Genomic DNA, 25,962 nt, shown 5'->3' on the forward strand with positions numbered 1-25,962 from the left:
GTTTAGCCAGCTCTGCATGTGGTGGACACTGTAGCTTCAGTGTTTAGCCAGCTCTGCATGTGGTGGACACTGTAGCTTCAGTGTTTAGCCAGCTCTGCATGTGGTGGACACTGTAGCTTCAGTGTTTAGCCAGCTCTGCATGGGTCTGTAAAGCTTTCTGCGTTCTAACCTCTCTCCATGTTTCATCTCCAACATTGATCCTAGTTTGAGCAGCTTTCTGCTGCTGGAGCTTATTAGAAACATGCAGAGGCTTTTTAGCTCGGGTACGATCACTTTTATTTGAGTTTTATTTGGTGCAAAAGTGTGACAAACTGGTGATATATACATGACAAATAAAGCATGAAAACAAGCAGAAGGGATTAGACAATACAAAAAATAAATAAAATAATATTTACATTAATAAAATCTAAATGTGCAAAACGTACAAAGTTAAATAAAATGGAGTATAAAACAAGATTATAAGAAAAGTGAACTTGTGCATGCGTGCAATGTGCAATAAGTGACCAGGTTCTGTTTCAATGTTCAAACAGGAGGAGGTTCCAGTGTTCAGTGTTCATGGGGGCAGAGGGGAGGGAAGATAGCCGGCCCGCAGGCTGCGGTACCGTCTCCCCGATGGCAGGAGGCTGAAGAGGCTGTGTGAGGGGTGGGTGGGCTCACTCACAATGCAACTTTTGTTTATTTTTAATTACAATTATTTTACAGTTAAAACAAAAAAAAAAAAGAAACTTGACTTTTCTGTTTTCAGACAGATTGGATCTATTCAGATTTACAATGTTCTGTTATCAAGTTTTAAAGAACAGGTTCAGTATGGTCACATTTGCATCAATTTGTTTATTTAAAATAAGAAAAAACAGAAAAGAGCAATGCAACGTAGATAACAGGTTTAAGTGAATCGATGGGTGACACATTGATATAGAGCAGTCTGTTTAAAACAAACGCCACTCTCTTAATCTCTGTCTTAAACTATTTAAAGCTCTTTGAGTGAATTTATGTAAGTTCATCTGGTAGAAAGGACCGCCTCTTTTCATACATCGCTTACTTGTTTGATGGTTACGACTGCCCACGTCATTATATGTATTTTCCTACGCTACCTCCGGTCCGTGAACGCCTCCTGAGCTGTGGTTTATAAGAGGAGGACAAACAGCCGCTACAAACATTATAGAGCAGGAGATGAAGGTCTACACTGACATGTGATGTGTCCCTTCACACACACAGCACGCGCACACACTGCTCTGCCGCGGGAAAACACGAAGTTTAAAGAAGTCTTTAGACGAAGTAAACAAAGAAGTTTGAGATGTCGGAGGAGATTCCTGCAGGAAGAGGGGGAGCAGCTCCAACCGGAGGAAGTCCTGACAAGAGTAAAGAGGTGAGACCGTGTGTGTGATCGTGCATGCGTGCGTGTGCACGTGTGTGTTTATGTGTGTGCTCGTGCGTGTGTGTTTACGTGTGCTCGTGCGTGCGTGTGCACGTGTGTGTTTATGTGTGTGCTCGTGCGTGTGCTTGTGCATGCCTGTGTGTATGTGTGCGCGTGTGACAGGACGTGGTAGACCTCTCATGTGACCGCTGCAGTAAATGATGGACTCTTGTCCCCATTTAAAGAACAAAGTTTGTCACAGTCAAGATGAAGCTTCTGTGTTCACTGTGTCCGCGGGCTGTGTGTTTGGGTTAACCCTAAACCCTGACACCTAAAAGCAAACCCTAACCCTAAACCCTGACACCTAAGAGCAAACCCTAACCCTAACCCCTGACACCTAAGAGCAAACCCTAAACCCTAACCCCTGACACCTAAGAGCAAACCCTAAACCCTAAACCCTGACACCTAAGAGCAAACCCTAACCCTAACCCCTGACACCTAAGAGCAAACCCTAAACCCTAAACCCTGACACCTAAGAGCAAACCCTAAACCCTGACACCTAAGAGCAAACCCTAACCCTAAACCCTGACACCTAAGAGCAAACCCAAACCCTAACCCCTGACACCTAAGAGCAAACCCTAAACCCTGACACCTAAGAGCAAACCCTAACCCTAAACCCTGACACCTAAGAGCAAACCCTAACCCCTGACACCTAAGAGCAAACCCTAACCCCTGACACCTAAGAGCAAACCCTAACCCTAAACCCTGACACCTAAGAGCAAACCCTAACCCTAACCCCTGACACCTAAGAGCAAACCCTAAACCCTAACCCCTGACACCTAAGAGCAAACCCTAAACCCTAAACCCTGACACCTAAGAGCAAACCCTAACCCTAACCCCTGACACCTAAGAGCAAACCCTAAACCCTAAACCCTGACACCTAAGAGCAAACCCTAAACCCTGACACCTAAGAGCAAACCCTAACCCTAAACCCTGACACCTAAGAGCAAACCCAAACCCTAACCCCTGACACCTAAGAGCAAACCCTAAACCCTGACACCTAAGAGCAAACCCTAACCCTAAACCCTGACACCTAAGAGCAAACCCTAACCCTAAACCCTGACACCTAAGAGCAAACCCTAACCCTAAACCCTGACACCTAAGAGCAAACCCTAAACCCTAAACCCTGACACCTAAGAGCAAACCCTAAACCCCTGACAAGTCCACTCTGAAAATGCAGTTTTGTGTTCTGGCCCTTTAAGAAAGCTTTAGAGGGTTACAATCTGGAAACAACCAATATGCAATACTTGAATTATGTGTTTTAAATGTATTTTAATGATGGACTGAAAAGTGAAGAAACTTTGTGAAGTTGTTGAGACCGACACCACAGATAACGAAATGTTGTCGATGTATAAGTGCAGTTTAGACATTTTCCTTCCTTTATGTATAAAAATAGATCTGTACATATTCACTTCCCCTATACTGCATGTCCTTTACCTTGAGATGTAAATGTGTCCACTAGATGGCGCTTTCTCTGCGTGCCAGATCTCCGTCCAGCTGTTCTGTAGCCGTCCACACACACACACACACACACACACACACACACACACACACACACACACACACACACACACACACACTGCGTCAGTATTTGTTTGGCTTTAATTCATAACGAGTCGTTTCTTCAGACGCTTTATAAATAAAGTAGATGGGAAGGATTTCCTCGCGCTCCTATCGTCCACACTTCCTCGCCGCTGAGGTGGCGGTTGTAGCAGGCTGTGCGTGAACGCAGTCTGATGGTCGGTGGTTGAAGTGCTAGATGACCTCCCTGAAGATAGGGGGCGCTCCGTCCACAATTCTTCAATTCACTTAGCAGATGTTTTTCTCCAACATGACATCAGAGAGAACGGGTGCATTCATCCCTCCGATCGACTTCACATGAACCTGGTGAAAACGTCCACGGCGTCTCCAGCCTCTGTCACGTGTGTCACATGTGCTCAGTGTGAACCTGCTCAGGGTGCCAGTGACCCCCCCCCCCGTGGACGTCCTCACACCACCCTCATGGAGTCTGTTTGTGACCGTTTGAGCAGACACACGTGTTGCAGGGCTCCTCCTGTTCCTCCTTGCTCAAAGGCAGAGGTAGCGGTCCTGCTGCTCGGTTGTTGCCCTCCTCCACGTCTCCTGATGTCCTGGCCTGTCTCCTGATGTCCTGGCCTGTCTCCTGATGTCCTGACCTGTCTCCTGATGTCCTGGCCTGTCTCCTGATGTCCTGGCCTGTCTCCTGATGTCCTGACCTGTCTCCTGATGTCCTGGCCTGTCTCCTGATGTCCTGACCTGTCTCCTGATGTCCTGGCCTGTCTCCTGATGTCCTGACCTGTCTCCTGATGTCCTGGCCTGTCTCCTGATGTCCTGGCCTGTCTCCTGATGTCCTGACCTGTCTCCTGATGTCCTGGCCTGTCTCCTGATGTCCTGACCTGTCTCCTGATGTCCTGGCCTGTCTCCTGATGTCCTGGCCTGTCTCCTGATGTCCTGGCCTGTCTCCTGGTAGCCTCCATGCTCTGGACACGACGCTGACAGACACAGCTCACTCTGATGTGGATCCTGGATGAGCTAGCTGAGCCCCTCGTGTGTCGTAGACTCCGTCTCATGCTAGCAGCAGAGTGAAGCACCGCTAACATTCAACAGAGACCTAAACATCATGAAAGCATCAGAACTGAGACGTGGTCTGGGTCTGGGCTCAGCAGAACCAATCCTTTTATTACCTTACTGATCGCCTGTCTGTTCCATTTGCACAACATGTGAAACAGTCAGTCAGTGCTGCCTCCTAGTGGACAGTTTGATGTTACAGACATGTGACTGACTTTACACTGTGTTGTTTTGAGCAGCAGGTTAAGATCCCAGAATCCTTCACTTTGATGGTTTTATAACAGCATCATGTTCAGAGTTCAACATTGAAGTTGTTTAAGTTAAATGATTAGTGATAACTTCAATGATCTGTGACCCTTTACTTTTTTTATTACAATTTCTCTGCATCAACATCAAATAACAGCAAGTCATCTCCACAAACATCAAACAACAATGTATAAAAGTAAAGTTCATCTTCTTCACACTTCCTAACACAACGAAAACTCATTTGATCAATACAGAAACCAAACTCAGATTCTAACCCTCCACTAACTCTCTAACCCTAACCCTAACCCTCCACTAACTCTCCAACCCTAACCCTCCACTAACTCTCTAACCCTAACCCTCCACTAACTCTCTAACCCTAACCCTCCACTAACTCTCTAACCCTCCACTAACTCTCTAACCCTAACCCTCCACTAACTCTCTAACCCTAACCCTCCACTAACTCTCTAACCCTCCACTAACTCTCTAACCCTAACCCTCCACTAACTCTCTAACCCTCCACTAACTCTCTAACCCTCCACTAACTCTCTAACCCTAACCCTCCACTAACTCTCTAACCCTAACCCTCCACTAACTCTCTAACCCTAACCCTCCACTAACTCTCTAACCCTCCACTAACTCTCTAACCCTAACCCTCCACTAACTCTCTAACCCTCCACTAACTCTCTAACCCTAACCCTCCACTAACTCTCTAACCCTAACCCTCCACTAACTCTCTAACCCTCCACTAACTCTCTAACCCTAACCCTCCACTAACTCTCTAACCCTAACCCTCCACTAACTCTCTAACCCTAACCCTCCACTAACTCTCTAACCCTCCACTAACTCTCTAACCCTAACCCTCCACTAACTCTCTAACCCTCCACTAACTCTCTAACCCTCCACTAACTCTCTAACCCTAACCCTCCACTAACTCTCTAACCCTAACCCTCCAACACTGTTCGTTTTCATAAACACACTGTTGGCTTTTATAAAGGGACATTTGGTGATCAATAATGAACTTTATTTAATGATCAATATCAGGCAATAATTTGTTATTAAAGTGAGTTTATTAAACTTCGGGGCACCACCCTGAAATCAGGGAACAACCAAAGATTACAATATCAGTCTTAGATTGATTAAATACCAATATCATTAATAATTACCAATCAGTATTTAATTGAAGGGTTAGAGTGAGAGGAGACAGGAGGGACGACCTGAACGCACTGAACAACACGAGCAAGGATCGAGTTTAGCTCAATCCATAGCTACCTGTGTTGGGTACCTGAGGGTTGCTGGAGAGGTTCTACAGCACTGCCAAGGTGCCCTTGGGCAAGGCACCAAACCCCCACCAGCTCAGGGGGAGCTTCCAGTGGGGACACCCGCCGACATCTCTCCATTAATGCATGTCCACATGTCCTGCTTGTGCATGTGTGTCTATGTCAGGCCTCTCTGTCTCTCTGTCTCTCTCTCTGTCTCTCTCTGTCTCTCTCTGTCTCTGTCTCTCTCTGTCTCTGTCTCTCTCTCTGTCTCTCTCTCTCTCTGTCTCTCTCTCTGTCTCTGTCTCTCTCTCTGTCTCTGTCTCTCTCTCTCTCTCTCTCTCTCTGTCTCTCTCTCTGTCTCTCTCTCTGTCTCTCTCTCTCTCTCTGTCTCTGTCTCTGTCTCTGTGTCTCTCTCTCTGTCTCTCTCTCTGTCTCTCTCTCTGTCTCTCTCTCTGTCTCTGTCTCTCTCTCTCTGTCTCTCTCTCTGTCTCTCTCTCTGTCTCTCTCTCTCTCTCTCTGGAGGCCTTGAGGCACCCCATGGCTAACTTTGGTGTACATAGACCAACTTAAAGCAGTCCCTGTAACTCCAAGTCATTGTTCTAGTCTCTGTAACTCCAAGTCATTGTTCTAGTCTCTGTAACTCCAAGTCATTGTTCTAGTCCCTGTAACTCCAAGTCATTGTTCTAGTCCCTGTAACTCCAAGTCATTGTTCTAGTCCCTGTAACTCCAAGTCATTGTTCTAGTCCCTGTAACTCCAAGTCATTGTTCTAGTCCCTGTAACTCCAAGTCATTGGTCTAGTCTCTGTAACTCCAAGTCATTGTTCTAGTCCCTGTAACTCCAAGTCATTGTTCTAGTCTCTGTAACTCCAAGTCATTGTTCTAGTCCCTGTAACTCCAAGTCATTGTCATTGTTCTAGTCCCTGTAACTCCAAGTCATTGTTCTAGTCCCTGTAACTCCAAGTCATTGTTCTAGTCCCTGTAACTCAGTTTGTGTTTCAGGATTTCGACCTGGCCTCAGTCTACGTTTCAGACGCTCAGTACAACAGGAACATCTTCTTCGACACGTCACCTCAGGCCGTCAGGTGAGACTTTCATTTCCTGTTCAAACATCCTAAACCAATCACAGCTCAGAAACCTCTCATTTAGGTTTATCTGTACTAAACCTGGTTCAGATGAGCGTTCAGGTTTCGTACTTCAGACTTCTCATTTCAGCACACAAATGTTTTTTCTGTTTCGATCTTTTCTCTTCTTGAAAACGTTTCAGCTGAATGAAGCTTATCTTCACATTGTCAGATTAATCCAGACGCCACCTGTAGACCCCTCAGGTCCTGTAGACCCCTCAGGTCCTGTAGACCCCTCAGCTCCTGTAGACCCCTCAGGTCCTGTAGACCCCTCAGGTCCTCTGATGGGGATCAATCTAAAATCAAAGGGTCTCTCAGACGCTCTGCAGCTTCTTTCATGATGTTCTTGTCACATATTCTGAAGCACTTTGAGACCTCGCTCTGTCAAAGATCAAATACTAAATTAGCATATCCTATATGCACCAATCACTAAGTAAACCCCGCCCCCTACAGGTAGACAGACGTGACATGGTGACACGGTTTCTCAAGGTTCAAGTTCAAGTTCAAGGTTGTTTATTTGTCAAATATGCTCCATGTTAAACATACAGCACAGATGAAATTGCAATACCCCCCCCCCCCCCCCCAGTGCAAACCTGCAGTGCATAAAAAGAGCACTAAGAACTAGCAATAAAAAACTATACTATAAACAAATAACTAAAGACATTTGGACAACAAATAACGACGACAGACAATCGACAGACGAGGGCACCTGTGAGTATTTCACCTTGAGGTAGTATGTGGATGTTAGAGCCATTTTGTATTATGTTCAGGTCATTTCCTGATTGCCACAGTAGGTGGCGTATTGGACAGCAGGAAAAGGGATCAATAGAAGAAGAGGTAATTGTTCCTCAGGTGTGCTGCTTACCGGGGAGAAGCACACAGTTTGTGACTTGATTTCACTGAAACTAAAAAGAAAAGAAACCTAAGCCACAGTGAGGGGCTGCTACGGGGACACGTCGTCCTTCGGCTGCTCTGTAACTCCAAGTCATTGTTCTAGTCTCTGTAACTCCAAGTCATTGTTCTAGTCCCTGTAACTCCAAGTCATTGTTCTAGTCCCTGTAACTCCAAGTCATTGTTCTAGTCCCTGTAACTCCAAGTCATTGTTCTAGTCTCTGTAACTCCAAGTCATTGTTCTAGTCTCTGTAACTCCAAGTCATTGTTCTAGTCCCTGTAACTCCAAGTCATTGTTCTAGTCCCTGTAACTCCAAGTCACTGTTCTAGTCCCTGTAACTAGAACACACAGCTCTCTAACCGCTTCACTGGTTACCAGTTATGATCCTCTGATTATCAGTTTTAAACAGATCTGACAAAAACGATCACATCATGCACTCTGGTCATGGCCTCCTCTACATAATAAGCTAAGGTGTGTGTGTGTGTGTGTGTGTGTGTGTGTGTGTGTTTTCAGACTGTATCTCCTGTACAATCACTGGGTTCCTCAGGTTCTCCTCTACTTCTTTATTCTGGTCGATATGTCTCTCGCCATCTTTGAGGATCCAGCTGTCGTCGCTCTGCCTCTTTGGGTAAGATGGCTGCTGCTGACGTATTCTCAAACGAAGGCTTTGTGTCTGTTCCTATGTGTTGGAATAAACTCTCTACATTTGGATCTTAAAGGGACACTTCACCTGTTCAAATATGAATCTGTATTCAAAGTGGGTCATGTGGTAGAAATGTAAAATCATTTGGAACGTTTTTGACCCAGAAAAGGTAGAGAGGGTCTTTTTCAACAACAACTCCCAGAATTCACAGCAGCACAGGCCACTCTCGCTGAAATGGAGGATTTTATGGTGCATTCACGTGGTGTCGGACATGTTGGAAAAACAACGTTCTAAGTAGTAAAATGAAACAGCTGCTCAAGTCGGAACAAGAACTCGAAAAAAACCCAAATCGGTGCCGAGCTCCCGACTTGATGTCAGAAATGTCAACATGGTTTTTATTTCTGCACATCAACGTGCGTCTGTTTCCACAGACAAACACCACGACCCGGCTCCTTGTTCTCCCAGCCGCCGACCTACCTGTCGGCAGCAGAGCTTGTAGAGAGAGCCACGATTTGAGCAGCAGACCTTTAAAACAGACTTTTTTCACCATTATCGATCTTGATCCGCCTGTTAGCATCGCTTCCATGGAAGATGGCGGATGTTATTTCAATTCTGGCAGTGAGGTCCCGCCCACTGATCAGTGATAGGTCTGTAGCTTCAGTGGTAGAAAACATGAGGATTACGTGATGTAGTTTCACCCCTCTAACCGCAGCGTGATGACATCATCAGAGGCTCCCGTTTTAGAAAACAATAAAAACCGAGCTTTCCCATCTCAGAGGAAGATGAGGGCGAGATGAACGACCAGCTTTCTAATGAGTCATGTTAATATGGGTGAAGTATTCCTTTACGTGTGTCCAGACTGATTCAAGTTACTATCACTAAAGGAACCAAGTGAAACCAGTATGGCTTAAACAGGTTTAGTCCACTTTAAATCCAGTCTGTCATCCTAACAGTGTGTTGTATTTTCTCCAGGCGACCGTGTTGGTCGAGCTGCTCTGTCTGCTCATCTTCACCGTCCGACTCGTCCACTACGCCAAAGTGATTCCCCGAGAAAAGTTCTGGAAAGATCCCAAAAACATCTGCATTATTGCCATCCTTGTGGTAGGAGGGGCTTATTCATCTTGACAGCATGGTGGGAGGGGTTTATTCATCTTGACAGCATGGTGGGAGGGGTTTACTCATCTTGACAGCATGGTGGGAGGGGTTTATTCATCTTGACAGCATGGTGGGAGGGGTTTATTCATCTTGACAGCATGGTGGGAGGGGTTTATTCATCTTGACAGCATGGTGGGAGGGGTTTATTCATCTTGACAGCATGGTGGGAGGGGTTTATTCATCTTGACAGCATGGTGGGAGGGGTTTATTCATCTTGACAGCATGGTGGGAGGGGTTTATTCATCTTGACAGCATGGTGGGAGGGGTTTATTCATCTTGACAGCATGGTGGGAGGGGTTTACTCATCTTGACAGCATGGTGGGAGGGGTTTATTCATCTTGACAGCATGGTGGGAGGGGTTTACTCATCTTGACAGCATGGTGGGAGGGGCTTATTCATCTTGACAGCATGGTGGGAGGGGTTTACTCATCTTGACAGCATGGTGGGAGGGGTTTATTCATCTTGACAGCATGGTGGGAGGGGTTTATTCATCTTGACAGCATGGTGGGAGGGGCTTATTCATCTTGACAGCATGGTGGGAGGGGTTTATTCATCTTGACAGCATGGTGGGATGGGCTTATTCATCTTGACAGCATGGTGGGAGGGGTTTATTCATCTTGACAGCATGGTGGGAGGGGCTTATTCATCTTGACAGCATGGTGGGAGGGGTTTATTCATCTTGACAGCATGGTGGGAGGGGCTTATTCATCTTGACAGCATGGTGGGAGGGGTTTATTCATCTTGACAGCATGGTGGGAGGGGTTTATTCATCTTGACAGCATGGTGGGAGGGGCTTATTCATCTTGACAGCATGGTGGGAGGGGTTTACTCATCTTGACAGCATGGTGGGAGGGGTTTATTCATCTTGACAGCATGGTGGGAGGGGCTTATTCATCTTGACAGCATGGTGGGAGAGGTTTATTCATCTTGACCTCATGGTGGGAGGGGTTTATTCATCTTGACAGCATGGTGGGAGGGGTTTACTCATCTTGACAGCATGGTGGGAGAGGTTTATTCATCTTGACCTCATGGTGGGAGGGGCTTATTCTGTTTTTCATTGCCTTCATGTGGCTCGTCACTGTCAGAACCAAAAGAACCACTAAACTAAGAAATTCCAGGCTGCTTCAAAGCCAGCAGCGGTCCTGGAAGTGTCCTGCTGACGGTTGGTGACTCGTCCAGTCTAAACTCAGATGTGACTTCCTGTCACTCAGATTGTGCTGAGGAGACGTTCTGCTGTTGTTGGGAAACAACCTTTAGTCGGATAAATCGCCTCGTCAGCACGTTTGCAGCAGACACACTTCCTTCAGAGGCGACCAATCAGCTCAGGACACATGAAAACACATGAAATCTTTACACATGCAAACTGTGTGTGTGTGTGTGTGTGTGTGTCTCTGTGTGTCTCTGTGTGTGTGTGTGTGTGTGTGTGTGTGTGTTTTAGAGCAGGAAGATGTTTCCTGTCAGGATCTTCAGGCTCTCAGCAAACAGAAAACGACATGAGATAATGAAAACAACATGAGGTTGTTTTGTGCACACGAGGCACGATGAGTTGACCGAACGATTAAACATAGTCACACTCACTCGTTGACACCAGAATGAAAACTTCTTTAATTTATTGATGAAGGCTCACCATGTATGTCTAAGCTGTAATACAGCCTCCTGCCACTAGGCGGGGCAGTAGCTCAGAGCTAGCTAATCGTCCTGACGTGTGACATCAACACAATAATGTGAGTGTTGACCTGAGAACGCTGCTGGAGCTAGCATGGCTATCGTTAGCCACACTCACAATATGGTGAGAAGATTTTTTTAGTGATCGACTTTTTCAGCTTCTTCATTCAGACACTCGTCGATCGTACGTGTGCTTCTCATTAGCTGAGGATTGTTGTGTTACCGTGGTGACCAACATGTCTGAAACATGACTAACTTCATATTTATCCTCTTGTTGTTTTATCTCCCAGCTCACTCTGGTCGACATCATCATCTATGGAGCGCTGAAAGCTGCTCACTGTTACGGCGTCCGTTGGTCCAGAGTCCTGCGGCCGCTGCTGCTGGTCAACGTCACAGAGGGACGGCAGGTAACATCTCACCTGAGTCAGGTTTACCTTTTTCTATTTTGTGTACCTCCTGATAGTGTGTGTGTGTGTGTGTGTGTGTGTGTGTGTGTGTGTGTGTGTGTGTGTGTGTGTGTGTGTGTGTGTGTGTGTGTGTGTGTGTGTGTGTGTGTGTGTGTGTGTGTGTGTGTGTGTGTGTGTGTGTGTGTAAACACAGACATTTTGAACGGCATAAAGTATTTTCGGGCGTTGTAGCCAATCATTGCAACACGGTTTGTTAACCACATAAACACATGACGCTCCAGATCTTAGCAGATCTGATTCATCAGCTGGATGGACGTCTGCTTACAGTATCTGTAAGGAGGGTCCGGGCCCTCAGACCCTCCTTACAGTATCTGTAAGGAGCGTGTCTGAGCGCTCAGACCCTCCTCACAGTATCTGTAAGGAGCGTGTCCGGGCCCTCAGACCCTCCTCACAGTATCTGTAAGGAGCGTCTGAGCGCTCAGACCCTCCTTACTGGGCGCTCAGACGCTCCTTACACTGTCTCTCACCGAGCTCACTGGTCACCTTGTGAAAGAGATCTTAAACTCTAAAGGGTTAATTACCTGCTTAAATAAAAGCCCACCACGCCTGTAATCACTGCATCATGTGTTCAGTTGTTGTTTAAACTTCCTGCTGAAATGTTTGAGTCTCCACACTGACGGTGCCTGAACACATCGTTTGTGACGACCTCTGTCTATTGTTTGTTTGTTTTCAGCTCCGCAGAGCGTTCAGAAGCATCCGGAACGCTCTGCCTCAGATATTCTACGTCTTCCTGCTTTTCATGTTCAGCATCCTCATCTTCTCCCTCATGTCGCTGAAACTGCTCGGAAAACGGTGAGAACACGTCTGCAGCAGGTAAACAGGCTGTAACGTCTGCAGCAGGTAAACAGACTGTAACGTCTGCAGCAGGTAAACAGGCTGTAACGTCTGCAGCAGGTAAACAGGCTGTAACGTCTGCAGCAGGTAAACAGGCTGTAACGTCTGCAGCAGGTAAACAGACTGTAACGTCTGCAGCAGGTAAACAGGCTGTAACGTCTGCAGCAGGTAAACAGACTGTAACGTCTGCAGCAGGTAAACAGACTGTAACGTCTGCAGCAGGTAAACAGGCTGTAACGTCTGCAGCAGGTAAACAGACTGTAACGTCTGCAGCAGGTAAACAGACTGTAACGTCTGCAGCAGGTAAACAGGCTGTAACGTCTGCAGCAGGTAAACAGGCTGTAACGTCTGCAGCAGGTAAACAGACTGTAACGTCTGCAGCAGGTAAACAGGCTGTAACGTCTGCAGCAGGTAAACAGGCTGTAACGTCTGCAGCAGGTAAACAGGCTGTAACGTCTGCAGCAGGTAAACAGACTGTAACGTCTGCAGCAGGTAAACAGACTGTAACGTCTGCAGCAGGTAAACAGGCTGTAACGTCTGCAGCAGGTAAACAGGCTGTAACGTCTGCAGCAGGTAAACAGACTGTAACGTCTGCAGCAGGTAAACAGGCTGTAACGTCTGCAGCAGGTAAACAGGCTGTAACGTCTGCAGCAGGTAAACAGACTGTAACGTCTGCAGCAGGTAAACAGACTGTAACGTCTGCAGCAGGTAAACAGGCTGTAACGTCTGCAGCAGGTAAACAGGCTGTAACGTCTGCAGCAGGTAAACAGGCTGTAACGTCTGCAGCAGGTAAACAGACTGTAACGTCTGCAGCAGGTAAACAGGCTGTAACGTCTGCAGCAGGTAAACAGACTGTAACGTCTGCAGCAGGTAAACAGGCTGTAACGTCTGCAGCAGGTAAACAGGCTGTAACGTCTGCAGCAGGTAAACAGGCTGTAACGTCTGCAGCAGGTAAACAGGCTGTAACGTCTGCAGCAGGTAAACAGACTGTAACGTCTGCAGCAGGTAAACAGGCTGTAACGTCTGCAGCAGGTAAACAGGCTGTAACGTCTGCAGCAGGTAAACAGGCTGTAACGTCTGCAGCAGGTAAACAGGCTGTAACGTCTGCAGCAGGTAAACAGGCTGTAACGTCTGCAGCAGGTAAACAGGCTGTAACGTCTGAAGCAGGTAAACAGACTGTAACGTCTGCAGCAGGTAAACAGGCTGTAACGTCTGCAGCAGGTAAACCGACTGTAACGTCTGCAGCAGGTAAACAGGCTGTAACGTCTGCAGCAGGTAAACAGGCTGTAACGTTGATTGTTACTCACTTAGTGGAAGTATGACATTGGCCTTTAGCCTGTTTCACTGTGAGGAAACACATATTGATGTTAGTTAAACTTGAATCACGTGTTTGTGTGTGTTTATTGTGTTTCTTCTCAGAGGTCTGAAGACGATAGATGGTGCTCCGTACTTCACTAACTACTTGGATATCGTCTTTGACCTTTACGTCCTTGTCACAACGGCTAACAGCCCCGACGTCATGTAAGACCTTTATTGTGAAAATCCATTTCTTTGATGTATTTTCAGATCATTTCGTTTCTGTGTGATCTCCTGAAAAACGAGAGAGTTTGTTGATAATGCAGGAAAGAATGACGCCGTCTGAACAGATTGGAGATGTTAGTCACTGATCCTTCTTACAAAGATAAATGACTTTATTCTGTTTTTACTCCTCAAACATCACATCTGGTTTCATGGTTCACATTTGAGAAGTCAGAAATGTTGATTATTGATGATCTCTTCACGTTGGCAGGATGCCAGCTTACAATGCCAGCTACTTCTTCGCCATCTTCTTCATCCTCTACATACTCATCAACACCTACATCTTCATGTCCGTGTTCCTTGCCGTTGTCTACAACAACTACAAGAAGAACCTGAAGGTAACATGACCTCACACACACACACACACACACACACACACACACTCACAGGAACTTGTTTTTCTTTATTATAAATCCTGAATATTCAAACTCTTGGAGGAGTTTAGTAAGATTAAATGAAACAGACTGACCATCATCAGATCATCATTCTGTGGTTTACTCTGATGTGGGTTTTCGACTTGGCGAGGTTGGACTCAGACCCGGGACTCAAATGCACAAACGCCACAACTGATATAATACAAAGGTGCTTTGCAAACAGGATTTGGATTTCCTTTACTACTGCTTGTTTCTGCTCTCTGGCTCCACCAGGAGGAGGTGCGGCAGCTGGTCAGGGCTAAAAGGCACAAGATGGTGCGAGCGTTCGCAGTGCTGCAGGAGCAGAGACAGCAAGGGGCGGAGCCTGTGGTCAGCCACGCAAACTGGAACCAGGTGGTCCGACTAGTCCATCCCGACATCAGCAACGCCCACCGAGAGCTGCTGTGGAGTGTCTCAGACCACAAAAACCAGGGCTGCATCGGTACTACACACACACACACACACACACACACACACACACACTGCTGTATGTCTTGAAATGGACCTTGAGTCTCCCAATAAAGAAATAAAACACACATCCTAAACCTTAAGATTCTGTCCATGAAAAACCCAAGCAGAACCAGGGACATGGACCCTGGTGAAGGCCTACACCCACAGGGAAGGTGTCTGACTTTGTGCCAAGGATGAAGACAAAACACCCACTCTGGTTCTTCGGGGACTGGATGGTTTGACATGATCCCCAGAGGGACACAGTCATAAGACTTCTCCAGACCCCAAAACACATGTAGACTATATGAGCTTACTCCAATACCCCACGAGAAGCCCCGCGAGGTCTCCTGAGGTTTGAAGATCATTCATAGCCTCTTTTCCAGCCATCTAGAGTAAGGACATCAACAGAGCGTAGAGGGGACCTCTTCTCTTCTCGTAAACACCTCGTCAGCTAACAAACTTTTCTCGTGAGGCTGAGAAGAACGATACCCGACTGACGTTACAGCCTTTGAATGGTTGAATAAATCTACTCATTCAAAATGAGCTGTAACTGTTCGTCCTTCAGAATCCAGGTTTAAAAATGTGAATCTTCTTTGAGTGCAGCAGATGAACATTCCTGTTTTTATGGAAATGCTGCCATCTAGTGGTCACATCAGGAAAGACAAAGATCATTGATATGATGTTTTTGGTTGATTGACAGATAGGGTCGCGTTCATCCAGCTGGCCGACCTGCTGAACATCGAGGTGATCACGCTGAAGTCCAGGCCACACCCCTTCCGTAGCCTGTGCCCCGCCCTTTACCTGTCAGCCCCCAGCCGCCTCGTCTGCTGGGTCGTCCAACACAGGTGAGATGAATAAACCTTTCCTAGACAAAAAACAGACTATGAGAAGAAAACAAACGTAAAAGCAGTTTAAATATAGCGTAACGATTTAAAACATCTTCAGTTATTTGTACAAAGGATCTTTGAGAGATTTGTTTCTGTGACTCAATCATCATGATAAGACAAAGAACTGTCAGATTTGACTCCTGAAACGAGCAGGTTTTTTTCAGTGCTCGTATCTGTGTATCAGGGCGTTTGTTATCGTGTACGACCTGATCATCCTGGTGAACACCGTGTTCATTGGTCTGGACGAGGAGAACCCAATGATCGCCAACTCTGAGTGGGGGTTCCTGGCTCTGTACCTGCTGGAGATCCTGCTGAAGCTGTACGTGTTCGAGCCCCGAGCTTTTTTCTCCAGACACAACTTTTGGAACTGGTGAGGAAGAATTGGCATTTTCATCAGCCATAATGTTACGCTGTCTGTGTCACAATGTTTACCTTTACCTGTATATTAAAAGGTCAGCGGATTAACAACGCTTACTCTCATGTGGTGACACGAGAAACAACTGTAATGAACTTGTTCGTTATTATCCCAAGAATATGAGCTCAAGAAGTCGAGATCATGAATGAAATGACCCGATCACGGTAAGGGGGTAGCATGTAATGGATTCATGTCCTGTTTGGGACCTCAGTTCTTTGGTTTCTAAAAACAAACAAAGGATTCTGGGTATTGTAGGAGGCTAAGTTCTTAAACCCAAAAAGAGTTGTGGTCTCCAGCTTTGTTTCCTCTGCAGCTGGTTCAGCCTTCAGCGCTGTCGTTTTGTGTTTTCAGGTTCGACACAATCATTGTCATCTCAGCTCTCATCGCCACAATCATCAACTCTGCCATGAAGTCATGTACGTAGGCTTCATTTCTAACCCTAACCCTGAATGTCAATCAGTGTGCAGCTTTGAAACCGGCCTTTACCACAGCTAGAATCAGTAGAGTGAAATTAAAAGCACAAAGAGTTTAACCACTAAATGACTGACAAGTGTTAGAAAAGTACTTAAACAGGTTTTAGATTCAAAATAGCCGCCTGTCTTTCCTGCCAGCCCTGAAGAAGTCCTGCACATTTCAAATGTTTCATTAATTAACCAATCTGCAGATCGTTATTTCACAGTTAGTCCACAGTGAACTGGATCTGTGTAAAGTTAAAGGGTCCACAGTGAACTGGATCAGTGTAAAGTTAAAGGGTCCACAGTGAACTGGATCAGTGTAAAGTTAAAGGGTCCACAGTGAACTGGATCAGTGTAAAGTTAAAGGGTCCACAGTGAACTGGATCTGTTTAAAGTTAAAGGGTCCACAGTGAACTGGATCAGTGTAAAGTTAAAGGGTCCACAGTGAACTGGATCAGTGTAAAGTTAAAGGGTCCACAGTGAACTGGATCTGTTTAAAGGGTCCACAGTGAACTGGATCAGTGTAAAGTTAAAGGGTCCACAGTGAACTGGATCTGTTTAAAGGGTCCACAGTGAACTGGATCAGTGTAAAGTTAAAGGGTCCACAGTGAACTGGATCAGTGTAAAGTTAAAGGGTCCACAGTGAACTGGATCAGTGTAAAGTTAAAGGGTCCACAGTGAACTGGATCAGTGTAAAGTTAAAGGGTCCACAGTGAACTGGATCTGTGTAAAGTTAAAGGGTCCACAGTGAACTGGATCTGTTTAAAGGGTCCACAGTGAACTGGATCTGTGTAAAGTTAAAGGGTCCACAGTGAACTGGATCTGTTTAAAGGGTCCACAGTGAACTGGATCAGTGTAAAGTTAAAGGGTCCACAGTGAACTGGATCAGTGTAAAGTTAAAGGGTCCACAGTGAACTGGATCTGTTTAAAGGGTCCACAGTGAACTGGATCAGTGTAAAGTTAAAGGGTCCACAGTGAACTGGATCAGTGTAAAGTTAAAGGGTCCACAGTGAACTGGATCTGTGTAAAGTTAAAGGGTCCACAGTGAACTGGATCTGTTTAAAGGGTCCACAGTGAACTGGATCTGTGTAAAGTTAAAGGGTCCACAGTGAACTGGATCTGTTTAAAGGGTCCACAGTGAACTGGATCAGTGTACGTTAAAGGGTCCACAGTGAACTGGATCTGTTTAAAGTTAAAGGGTCCACAGTGAACTGGATCTGTGTAAAGTTAAAGGGTCCACAGTGAACTGGATCAGTGTAAAGTTAAAGGGTCCACAGTGAACTGGATCAGTGTAAAGTTAAAGGGTCCACAGTGAACTGGATCTGTGTAAAGTTAAAGGGTCCACAGTGAACTGGATCTGTTTAAAGTTAAAGGGTCCACAGTGAACTGGATCTGTTTAAAGGGTCCACAGTGAACTGGATCTGTTTAAAGGGTCCACAGTGAACTGGATCTGTTTAAAGTTAAAGGGTCCACAGTGAACTGGATCTGTGTAAAGTTAAAGGGTCCACAGTGAACTGGATCAGTGTAAAGTTAAAGGGTCCACAGTGAACTGGATCAGTGTAAAGTTAAAGGGTCCACAGTGAACTGGATCAGTGTAAAGTTAAAGGGTCCACAGTGAACTGGATCAGTGTAAAGTTAAAGGGTCCACAGTGAACTGGATCTGTTTAAAGGGTCCACAGTGAACTGGATCTCAGCGTAACGTTGCATACATACTAAATAAAGGGTTAGGGTTAATGAAAGATTTCCCTTTAAAAAGCTGGATGCAGATTCTTTCTGTGATTTGTGCAACATAATCAGATGTTAGAAATATCTTTGAAACAATCGATAAATGAATCTGTTGTTTGTGCATGTCTTAATTCTGTGGCAGCGGGGGGGTACACCAGCCGTCAGATCCTTGACATCGTCTTTATCCTGAGAGTCCTCAGACTGATCCGGGTGGTCGACAGCATCAAAAGGTTTGTGGACATGTTGACAATATCAGACCATTTGTTGGTAGAACAGAGGACATCATGACTCATGTGTTTCTGTGTTTTATATATTTAATGCTTTCTTCACTAACAATAAGGACTGTACTTCCTGTTAGGTTTCGTACGATCATCAACACGCTGATCAGGATCGGACCGGCCATCCTCACATTTGGACAGCTCATCATTGTGAGTACTTTTAAAGAGTAGACGAAGCTGTCACTAATAAATAACCACTTAATAAAATATAATTAATAGGAAGTCCTGTATTGTTAATGTAAGGAACTAACGTGTCGTTATTAAAACCTTGTAGATTTGGGATAAATGCTGGTTCTCCTAATCAGGTCTGACTTTAATGGATGAAAGCATCAAACATCGTCTTCGCCATGTTAAAGCTTTGCACCACCATGCATGTTGCTTGTTTGTAACCATCAGTTGTACACTATGAGTTCACCATTCACTCATAACTGGGACAAGCATACAAAATGCCAGATGCTGTTTAAACCATGGACATAATATACCCAATAAACCCACCTCATGAAGTACTGAAAAACATGACACGTAGCTGCCATATTAGATGGGTCTCCTCGCTCTACTATAGCAGCAGAGTCTATAGGAATCAATGGAGAGCTAATCATCATGCCGATATGTTGTTGTTGTTATCTATCTATCATCAAGGTTGAAGTGTAATTGAATTACAATAGCTGGTGGGATAACTCTGCTAATGTGGCTTTAAAGCAACCTTATACTGAACCTAGCTCCTCCCCTCAGGTAGTGTACTACATCTTTGCCATGGTGGGGATGGAACTGTTCAAAGGCAAGGTGAAGTATTATGAGGACACCAGCGACCCAGCCAGTGAATACTGTGGAAATCCTCTGCTGAAAGGAACGCCCTTTGCACATCTCAACTACTGCAAGAACAACTTCAACAGTGTTGTGTCCTCCTTCATCCTGCTGGTGGAGCTCACTGTGGTCAACCAGTGGCACGATATCCTTGATCTGGATGCCTTGCAGTCACCTCATGGTTTTTACCATGTTTACTGGGTTTCATCTTATGGAGCTGTCAGTCACCAGCCAAAGGTCCTTAAAGGCAGGGTTGGTCATTTCCTTTCCTTTCCTAGGTCCTAGGTCCTTTCCTAGGTCCTAGGTCCTTTCCTAGGTCCTGACAGAAATTAATAACTCATGTGCTCTGAAAAAAGGAACAAAGTAAATCCATCATCTGTTTCAGTTTGTAAGTCTGTAAAAACATCAACCAATGTCTGCCACGAGGTACCAACCTGATGAACCAATAACAGGCCTCCCTGTCTCCCTGCTCTCTGATGAACCAATCACAGCTTCCCTGTCTCCCTGCTCTCTGATGAACCAATCACAGCCTCCCTGTCTCCCTGCTCTCTGATGAACCAATCACAGCCTCCCTGTCTCCCTGCTCGCTGATGAACCAATCACAGGCCTCCCTGTCTCCCTGCTCTCTGATGAACCAATCACAGCCTCCCTGTCTCCCTGCTCGTTCTCTACCTCTTGCGTGCTGTAGCTCACACTCAGAGCTCGTCACAGATGACAGAGTTTACTGACCGCTGAATGAGACGACGTAGTTTCTATGCAAGAGACAAGCTGAGGTCCACTTCTGGAGCAACGGCGCTGAGGGGTGGCAGGGCTTAGGGTTAGGGCTTTGGGATCATTTGTTTTAGTAAAAGATGTTCCACAAAAGGTTGTAAAGACACGGATTAGATTAGTTGTTTATTGACATTTGTACAGGACAGCATGCACATTAACATGTTTGTGCATTTCTCTGTGAGTCAGCTCTACAAAACAAGCTAGAAGTACAAAAGAATAAAATAGAATATTTGAGGGGAGTTGCACTGTATTCAGAATAATACACTGCAGTTTCCTAGGTTGGTAACATGCTCTGCACCTCTTCAGTACACAACTGCAATATAACCGTGTTGTTGGTGCTCAAGGACTTGCATCCCCTATAGGTCTTGCCACAGTCCGCAGCCTTGCGGTCAGCTCTGAAGAGCATTTAGCCTGCCACTTATATGGCTTCATCTGCCGTCCTTTGCCCGAGCCACGTTCCACAGAAACACAGCATTGAGCAATCCTGAATGTACCTCTGTGTCGCCACCCTAGTAAGAAGGTTGTCCACTTTATTTCCAAAAAACTGGACGTTAGCAAGAAGTATAACCAAGAGGGTTAGCCTACCCTTGCTAATCCGGTGATGGAGTCTTTGCTCAGCGCTTCCCCACCTGTTTCTCCTTTGTGTCAGTCTTAAGGTGCCAGGCAACCCCCCGGCTGCAGCCTGTCCTCTATGACTCATCAAACCAAGCAATAACAGTATCGCCCAATCATAATTGACACTAGCCCTAATGAACAGGTACATTAACCGAGAGATAGGAAAACAATAACAGGAAAACTACATAAGGCTTGACTCAGAGAGCTACGCCATGTCATCCATGGGAACGGCATCTTGAAAGAATAAAGGTTGACTGAATTGCTTCGATCCTCCTCCCACATTTTGTATCATTTATGAATGAATAACTGTTTTGGACGGAGTCGTAGTTGTGAGTCTATGATTCCTTAACTTGTCTTTACTGCTCAGCAGTGGCTTTACCACCGTCACCCACATGTCAGCCCGGATCTTCTTCATCTTCTTTCACATCATGGTCGTCATAGTCATCATCAAGTAGGACTCCTGATTAAGTGACTTTGTATGCATGCTGTATTCAATGCTGTTGTTGTATTATACGTAATAACTGGGCAGGGTGTTTTCGTGGGAGTAAAAACCCTCAGTTGTACCTTCCGTGTCTTTTGTTAAGCTTCTATTTGAAGGAACATTGTTTTTGTCTGCTTTAAAAACATTCAGGTTTCATAAAATAACAAAGCGTTTTTGGTACCAGGCTGTAATGTGTTTGTCTGTTGTAAAGTTGGATATTTAAAGATGGGGTTCAACGGGGACTGACTGACTGCACGAGCCAGCTTCTGGTGCACAGTTGAGGGACTGCATTTTTAGCACTTCCACATTGGTTTAATTTCTCTGACTCGGGGAGCTGATGGTTTGGTAATCAAGTTGTGACGCATTGTTTCCTGTCGGTCCTTTAGCATCTTCGTGGCATTTGTCCTGGAGGCGTTCTTCGTGGAGTACTCGGTGGAGAAGGGCGACCTGCAGACGTCTCTGGAAAAGAAAATCGAGGAACTGGAGCTCGCTGTGGCACAGTGAGTCCAGACCAGGACCTTAATGAATACACAATCTCCCATGTTGGCTCAAAGGAGATCCGTCATTGGCTCAAAAGATTTGATCTAAAGTTTTGGAATAGAAAACATGATGTGCCTTTGAGCCAGCTCAACAGTGTATGTATGCCCCCCACTAAAAAGCATGTCTGATTACTTGTCTTTATGGTTTTTGGCCACCAGGGAAAAGTTGGAGAATAACTTGGTCAACGCCATGGAAACCTGTGAGAACGACCTGGGAACTGGCCAATCGGCAAACAACAAACCCACCCTGATGTTTAAAATAGCTTCAAAACGTAAGGAAATACTACTTCTGTTTTTTTTTAGGTGAAAGGAGGAAGTAATGTTACATCTTTTGTCAGATAAAAAATTAATTGGTGTGTAGCTCAATTTGTGTTTATCAGACACTACGCACCAACGAACCATTCATACACAAAATCCTATAGAATCTATACTAGGAAATAAAAGCCAAGCTGAAAGACACTATAACAGCTTTTATCAATGGACTCTATTCACTCTTAAACTATTCTTTTCTTGCACACACTTTGATGTGATTGAGTGATATTTTAACCTGAGCAGAGTGATTGACTTAGTGAAGCATATTCAGCCTCACTCAGTGGTGTCTCCCTGCGCCGGGCTCTTTCCTCTTTTCAGAAAGGCGCTGTTGATGTTTTGCTCTTTTCGATGTCTGATATTCGCTGTGTTTGATATCTTCCTACAGATCCTATCTTGTACCCAGATCGTCTGTGATCCGTGTCTGCTGGGTTCAAAAATGATCAAAAATATTAAACATACAGTAAAAAGTGACAGAGCAGTGTCAGCTACACAGCAGCACGTTGTCAACAAACGGTTGTCATGGAGACAGGACGGACCTGCATCATGCTCACTCTCCTGAGTGCAGATAAACAGGAAGAGAGTCTGGTCCGTGGTCACTAAACTTTGGTGACGTATAGCTCGCTGTTTTAGCGGGGGAGTGCTCTGATTGGTGAAAGTTGCGGGAAAACTATTTTGATTGTTCAAATTTGCAGAAAAGTTGCGGTGATTTTGTAGACAAAATTGCAAGGTCGCCCATAAATTGTGGGGATTGGTTGAATTTGCGTGAATTGCTGCGATCGCAACATTGCGACTTCGTTGAGGGACTGTATCGAACAAGAGAATTAAAATGTAATGCAGGCGTTTAAGAATGAAATAAATAAACAACAACTCCATATAAAGAGCTATTACGTCAATTAGTGGGGATTTTTTTTATCTGAGTTCATATTTGCAGAATATATATATAGAATATATAGAACATAGAAGAATGTACATCATATGGAGTAAATGTAAACAAATCTCCCACGGTATTTTTGACAAATGATAATTAATGTTTTCTTAATCAGTCTAACAGACGGAGAGCATTTCTCATATCAAAACATTATAAAGCTGGTAGTGCCACGATATGAATAACACAGCTGTACCTGAAGCTAACACATTGACCATGCTAAGTGACTGGTTTTCCTCGGAACAAAAGCTACCATTAATAACACGATCATCTGAATAGAGCAGGTTTCTATGCATTACAATAGCTTACGGTACAACGACCCCCCCCCCCCCCCCCCATGAAACTACAACAGCAACTTACATTGCAAAGACAAACTACTTTGTATTTACAGTAGCTAACAATGCTAACACGGCGCTAACTCGGCCACCTGATATGGACCCTCCCCTCCGCTGGGCAGATACCAGCGGAGGGGAGGGTCCTTTTCAGCTAGTGACTTCACGAGATGACAAAATCTGAAACGGAGCAATTTTCCCCGTGGTCATGCTGGAAGACTTGCACAGACCACAAAGAAATGACTGGATGGGTTTATTTCACATTTTGTGTGCAAGTGGACACTCAAGTTACCTCATGTGCTCAAAAACATTGCAAAAGTCGATTTTTCACAATATGTCCCCTTTAAACAAAAATGGGAGAGGGAGTCAGAAATACAAATATCAGAAGAGATCTGGATGGAAATATGAGACACAAGCGACCACTGTAAACTCAAGCTCAATGAGAGTTCGGCTGGAAGAATGTAGTGATATTTTTTTATAACTCCTAAAACAGTAGCACTGGACATCCGATAGTGAGCGGCCGTGCTCCAAACTGCTCCACAAATCTCAGGTAAATCCTTAAAGTCATGCAGTAAAATGCTCTGAAGTAGGGAAACAGAGTTTGGTGTTGATCCACGATGCCAGTATCTGGAGAAGCCAATTAGGTTAAAACATAAACAAACTACGCAAACTAAGCTACCGATTATTAACAGCGCTGCTAGTGCTAATTAAGCTAACACTCCCGAAGCTAATGAGCAGGCTTACGCAAGTGCACTCAGCTCGGCTGGCAGCGGAAGCATGGAGGAGATGCTGCAACGTGCTATACGAGAGGAGTTTAAAGGAATACAAGTCAAACTCACAAACAAGCAAACAGAACAGAAAAACTGTGATTATTCTCTTAGTCAGCAGATTCAACAAATGATGACAGCTTGTCTTCAAGTGGTCAGTGCGGGTGTTACAGCCGACTTCAGAGGGTTTATAATAATGCTGTGTCTGTTGGGATTTTGAGTTTTAATAAATATGTTCTCTGTTTTCTGTCAGGATATCGGACGGTGGACGCTCTGCTGCAGAGGATGTTTGAGGCTGATCTGGACCCCGAAGACTTAGCTGAAACGGACGACCCTGAAGCTCAGACCAACGGAAACTTTGCTAACCCCACGTTCAGCTCTGTGTAGACTTGAGTAAAGAAATATATGAAACGGAACCAGATTCTGTCAATTATGGACATTTTTTATACTTGTCTCAAATCTGATGTTAATCCAGTGCAATGTACCAACAGTCATATCGAGTGTTATATTTTTGTACATTTCTATCCAGTTGCTGTGTTGAAACAGAAAATCAGTATTTTTCACATAAAGATTTTATACACGTGTCATCTCACACTGCTGCTGCGTTTCAGCTGTGGAAATATAAACTCTGTCAATCTGCTCAATTGATTCTTAATGAGAGAAAAGCGAAGTCAAAGAGAAGAGGCCATCATGCCTCTCCCACATGCGAAGACATAATGGTCTTTACAGTAGACAACACCTCGACCTCCGTCTTCTGCTACTGAGAGACAGAGAAACAAGACGACTCATATCCTTCAAAAAGCCTTTCTATAGAGTGCAAACTTTGAGTCATTTAGACCGCTTCGTGTAGGAAAGTCCATGGATTTAACTTATGGAGGATGATGCTTTAAATAATTAGACTTCTCTTCCTTTATGACGTCTGCCACTTATTGGGAGCAGAGCTACAGTATACGGCGTATTAGTTGGCTAATGCTACAGTATACGGCGTATTAGTTGGCTAATGCTCCAGTATACGGCGTATTAGTTGGCTAATGCTCCAGTATACGGCGTATTAGTTGGCTAATGCTCCAGTATACGGCGTATTAGTTGGCTAATGCTACAGTATACGGCGTATTAGTTGGCTAATGCTACAGTATACGGCGTATTAGTTGGCTAATGCTACAGTATACGGCGTATTAGTTGGCTAATGCTACAGTATACGGCGTATTAGTTGGCTAATGCTACAGTATACGACGTATTAGTTGGCTAATGCTACAGTATACGGCGTATTAGTTGGCTAATGCTACAGTATACGACGTATTAGTTGGCTAATGCTACAGTATACGGCGTATTAGTTGGCTAATGCTACAGTATACGACGTATTAGTTGGCTAATGCTACAGTATACGGCGTATTAGTTGGCTAATGCTACAGTATACGACGTATTAGTTGGCTAATGCTACAGTATACGACGTATTAGTTGGCTAATGCTACAGTATACGGCGTATTAGTTGGCTAATGCTCCACCATGTTTGCAGAAAGGTGTGATGTTGCTGACAGACACAGGTGAAAGGGATTCCTTCCACTCCTGCAGGAATGGCATAACTATATGTGCTGTTATTACATTATGATCAAATATAATGTTGTGTCAATAAGGTTCCTAATGTAAGAGGTTATTTTATTATTACATTATGAACATTCAAATGAACTCTGGTGCGGACTAAAGAATCAAAAACTGGTCCGCTTAAAAACGGGGGTCTCGGTTTGCTTCCAAGTTCACCAGAGTTCGGTTCGCTGTAGGGGAGAACGCATCCTGGACCAAACCAGTGAAGTGAACCAAAACGCAATGCATTGTGGGTTGAATTCAGCCATCTGTAAACGATGACAATTGAATTTTGCCGAGTACGGCACATGTTAGCATTGCTAACAACACCAGCCTTAAGTCCTCCTTACAG

General features: G+C 45.0%; 1 protein-coding gene across 2 annotated transcripts; it reads left to right on the top strand.

Annotated features, from left to right (window-relative positions):
* Nucleotides 1–1,098: 1,098 nt before the first annotated feature.
* Nucleotides 1,099–24,669, top strand: tpcn3 (two pore segment channel 3). Of its 2 annotated transcripts, XM_079336991.1 has the most exons (19): nt 1,099–1,366; nt 6,505–6,587; nt 8,032–8,146; nt 9,134–9,262; nt 11,272–11,388; nt 12,122–12,240; nt 13,702–13,803; nt 14,072–14,198; nt 14,508–14,715; nt 15,424–15,568; nt 15,795–15,980; nt 16,377–16,441; nt 18,348–18,435; nt 18,564–18,633; nt 19,216–19,432; nt 21,034–21,124; nt 21,541–21,654; nt 21,853–21,965; nt 24,283–24,669. In XM_079336991.1, exons 1-19 carry the CDS (start codon nt 1,295–1,297, stop codon nt 24,414–24,416), a joined length of 2,295 nt encoding a protein of 764 aa, XP_079193117.1. In that variant the 5' UTR covers nt 1,099–1,294; the 3' UTR covers nt 24,417–24,669. The 2 variants fall into 2 exon arrangements, with proteins under 2 accessions (XP_079193117.1, XP_079193118.1); XM_079336992.1 differs by lacking the exons at nt 1,099–1,366; nt 6,505–6,587; nt 8,032–8,146; nt 9,134–9,262 and adding an exon at nt 11,057–11,105.
* Nucleotides 24,670–25,962: the final 1,293 nt, after the last annotated feature.

Source organism: Symphodus melops (genome assembly GCF_947650265.1).
Source record: "Symphodus melops genome assembly, chromosome: 2".
Taxonomy (NCBI): domain Eukaryota; kingdom Metazoa; phylum Chordata; class Actinopteri; order Labriformes; family Labridae; genus Symphodus; species Symphodus melops.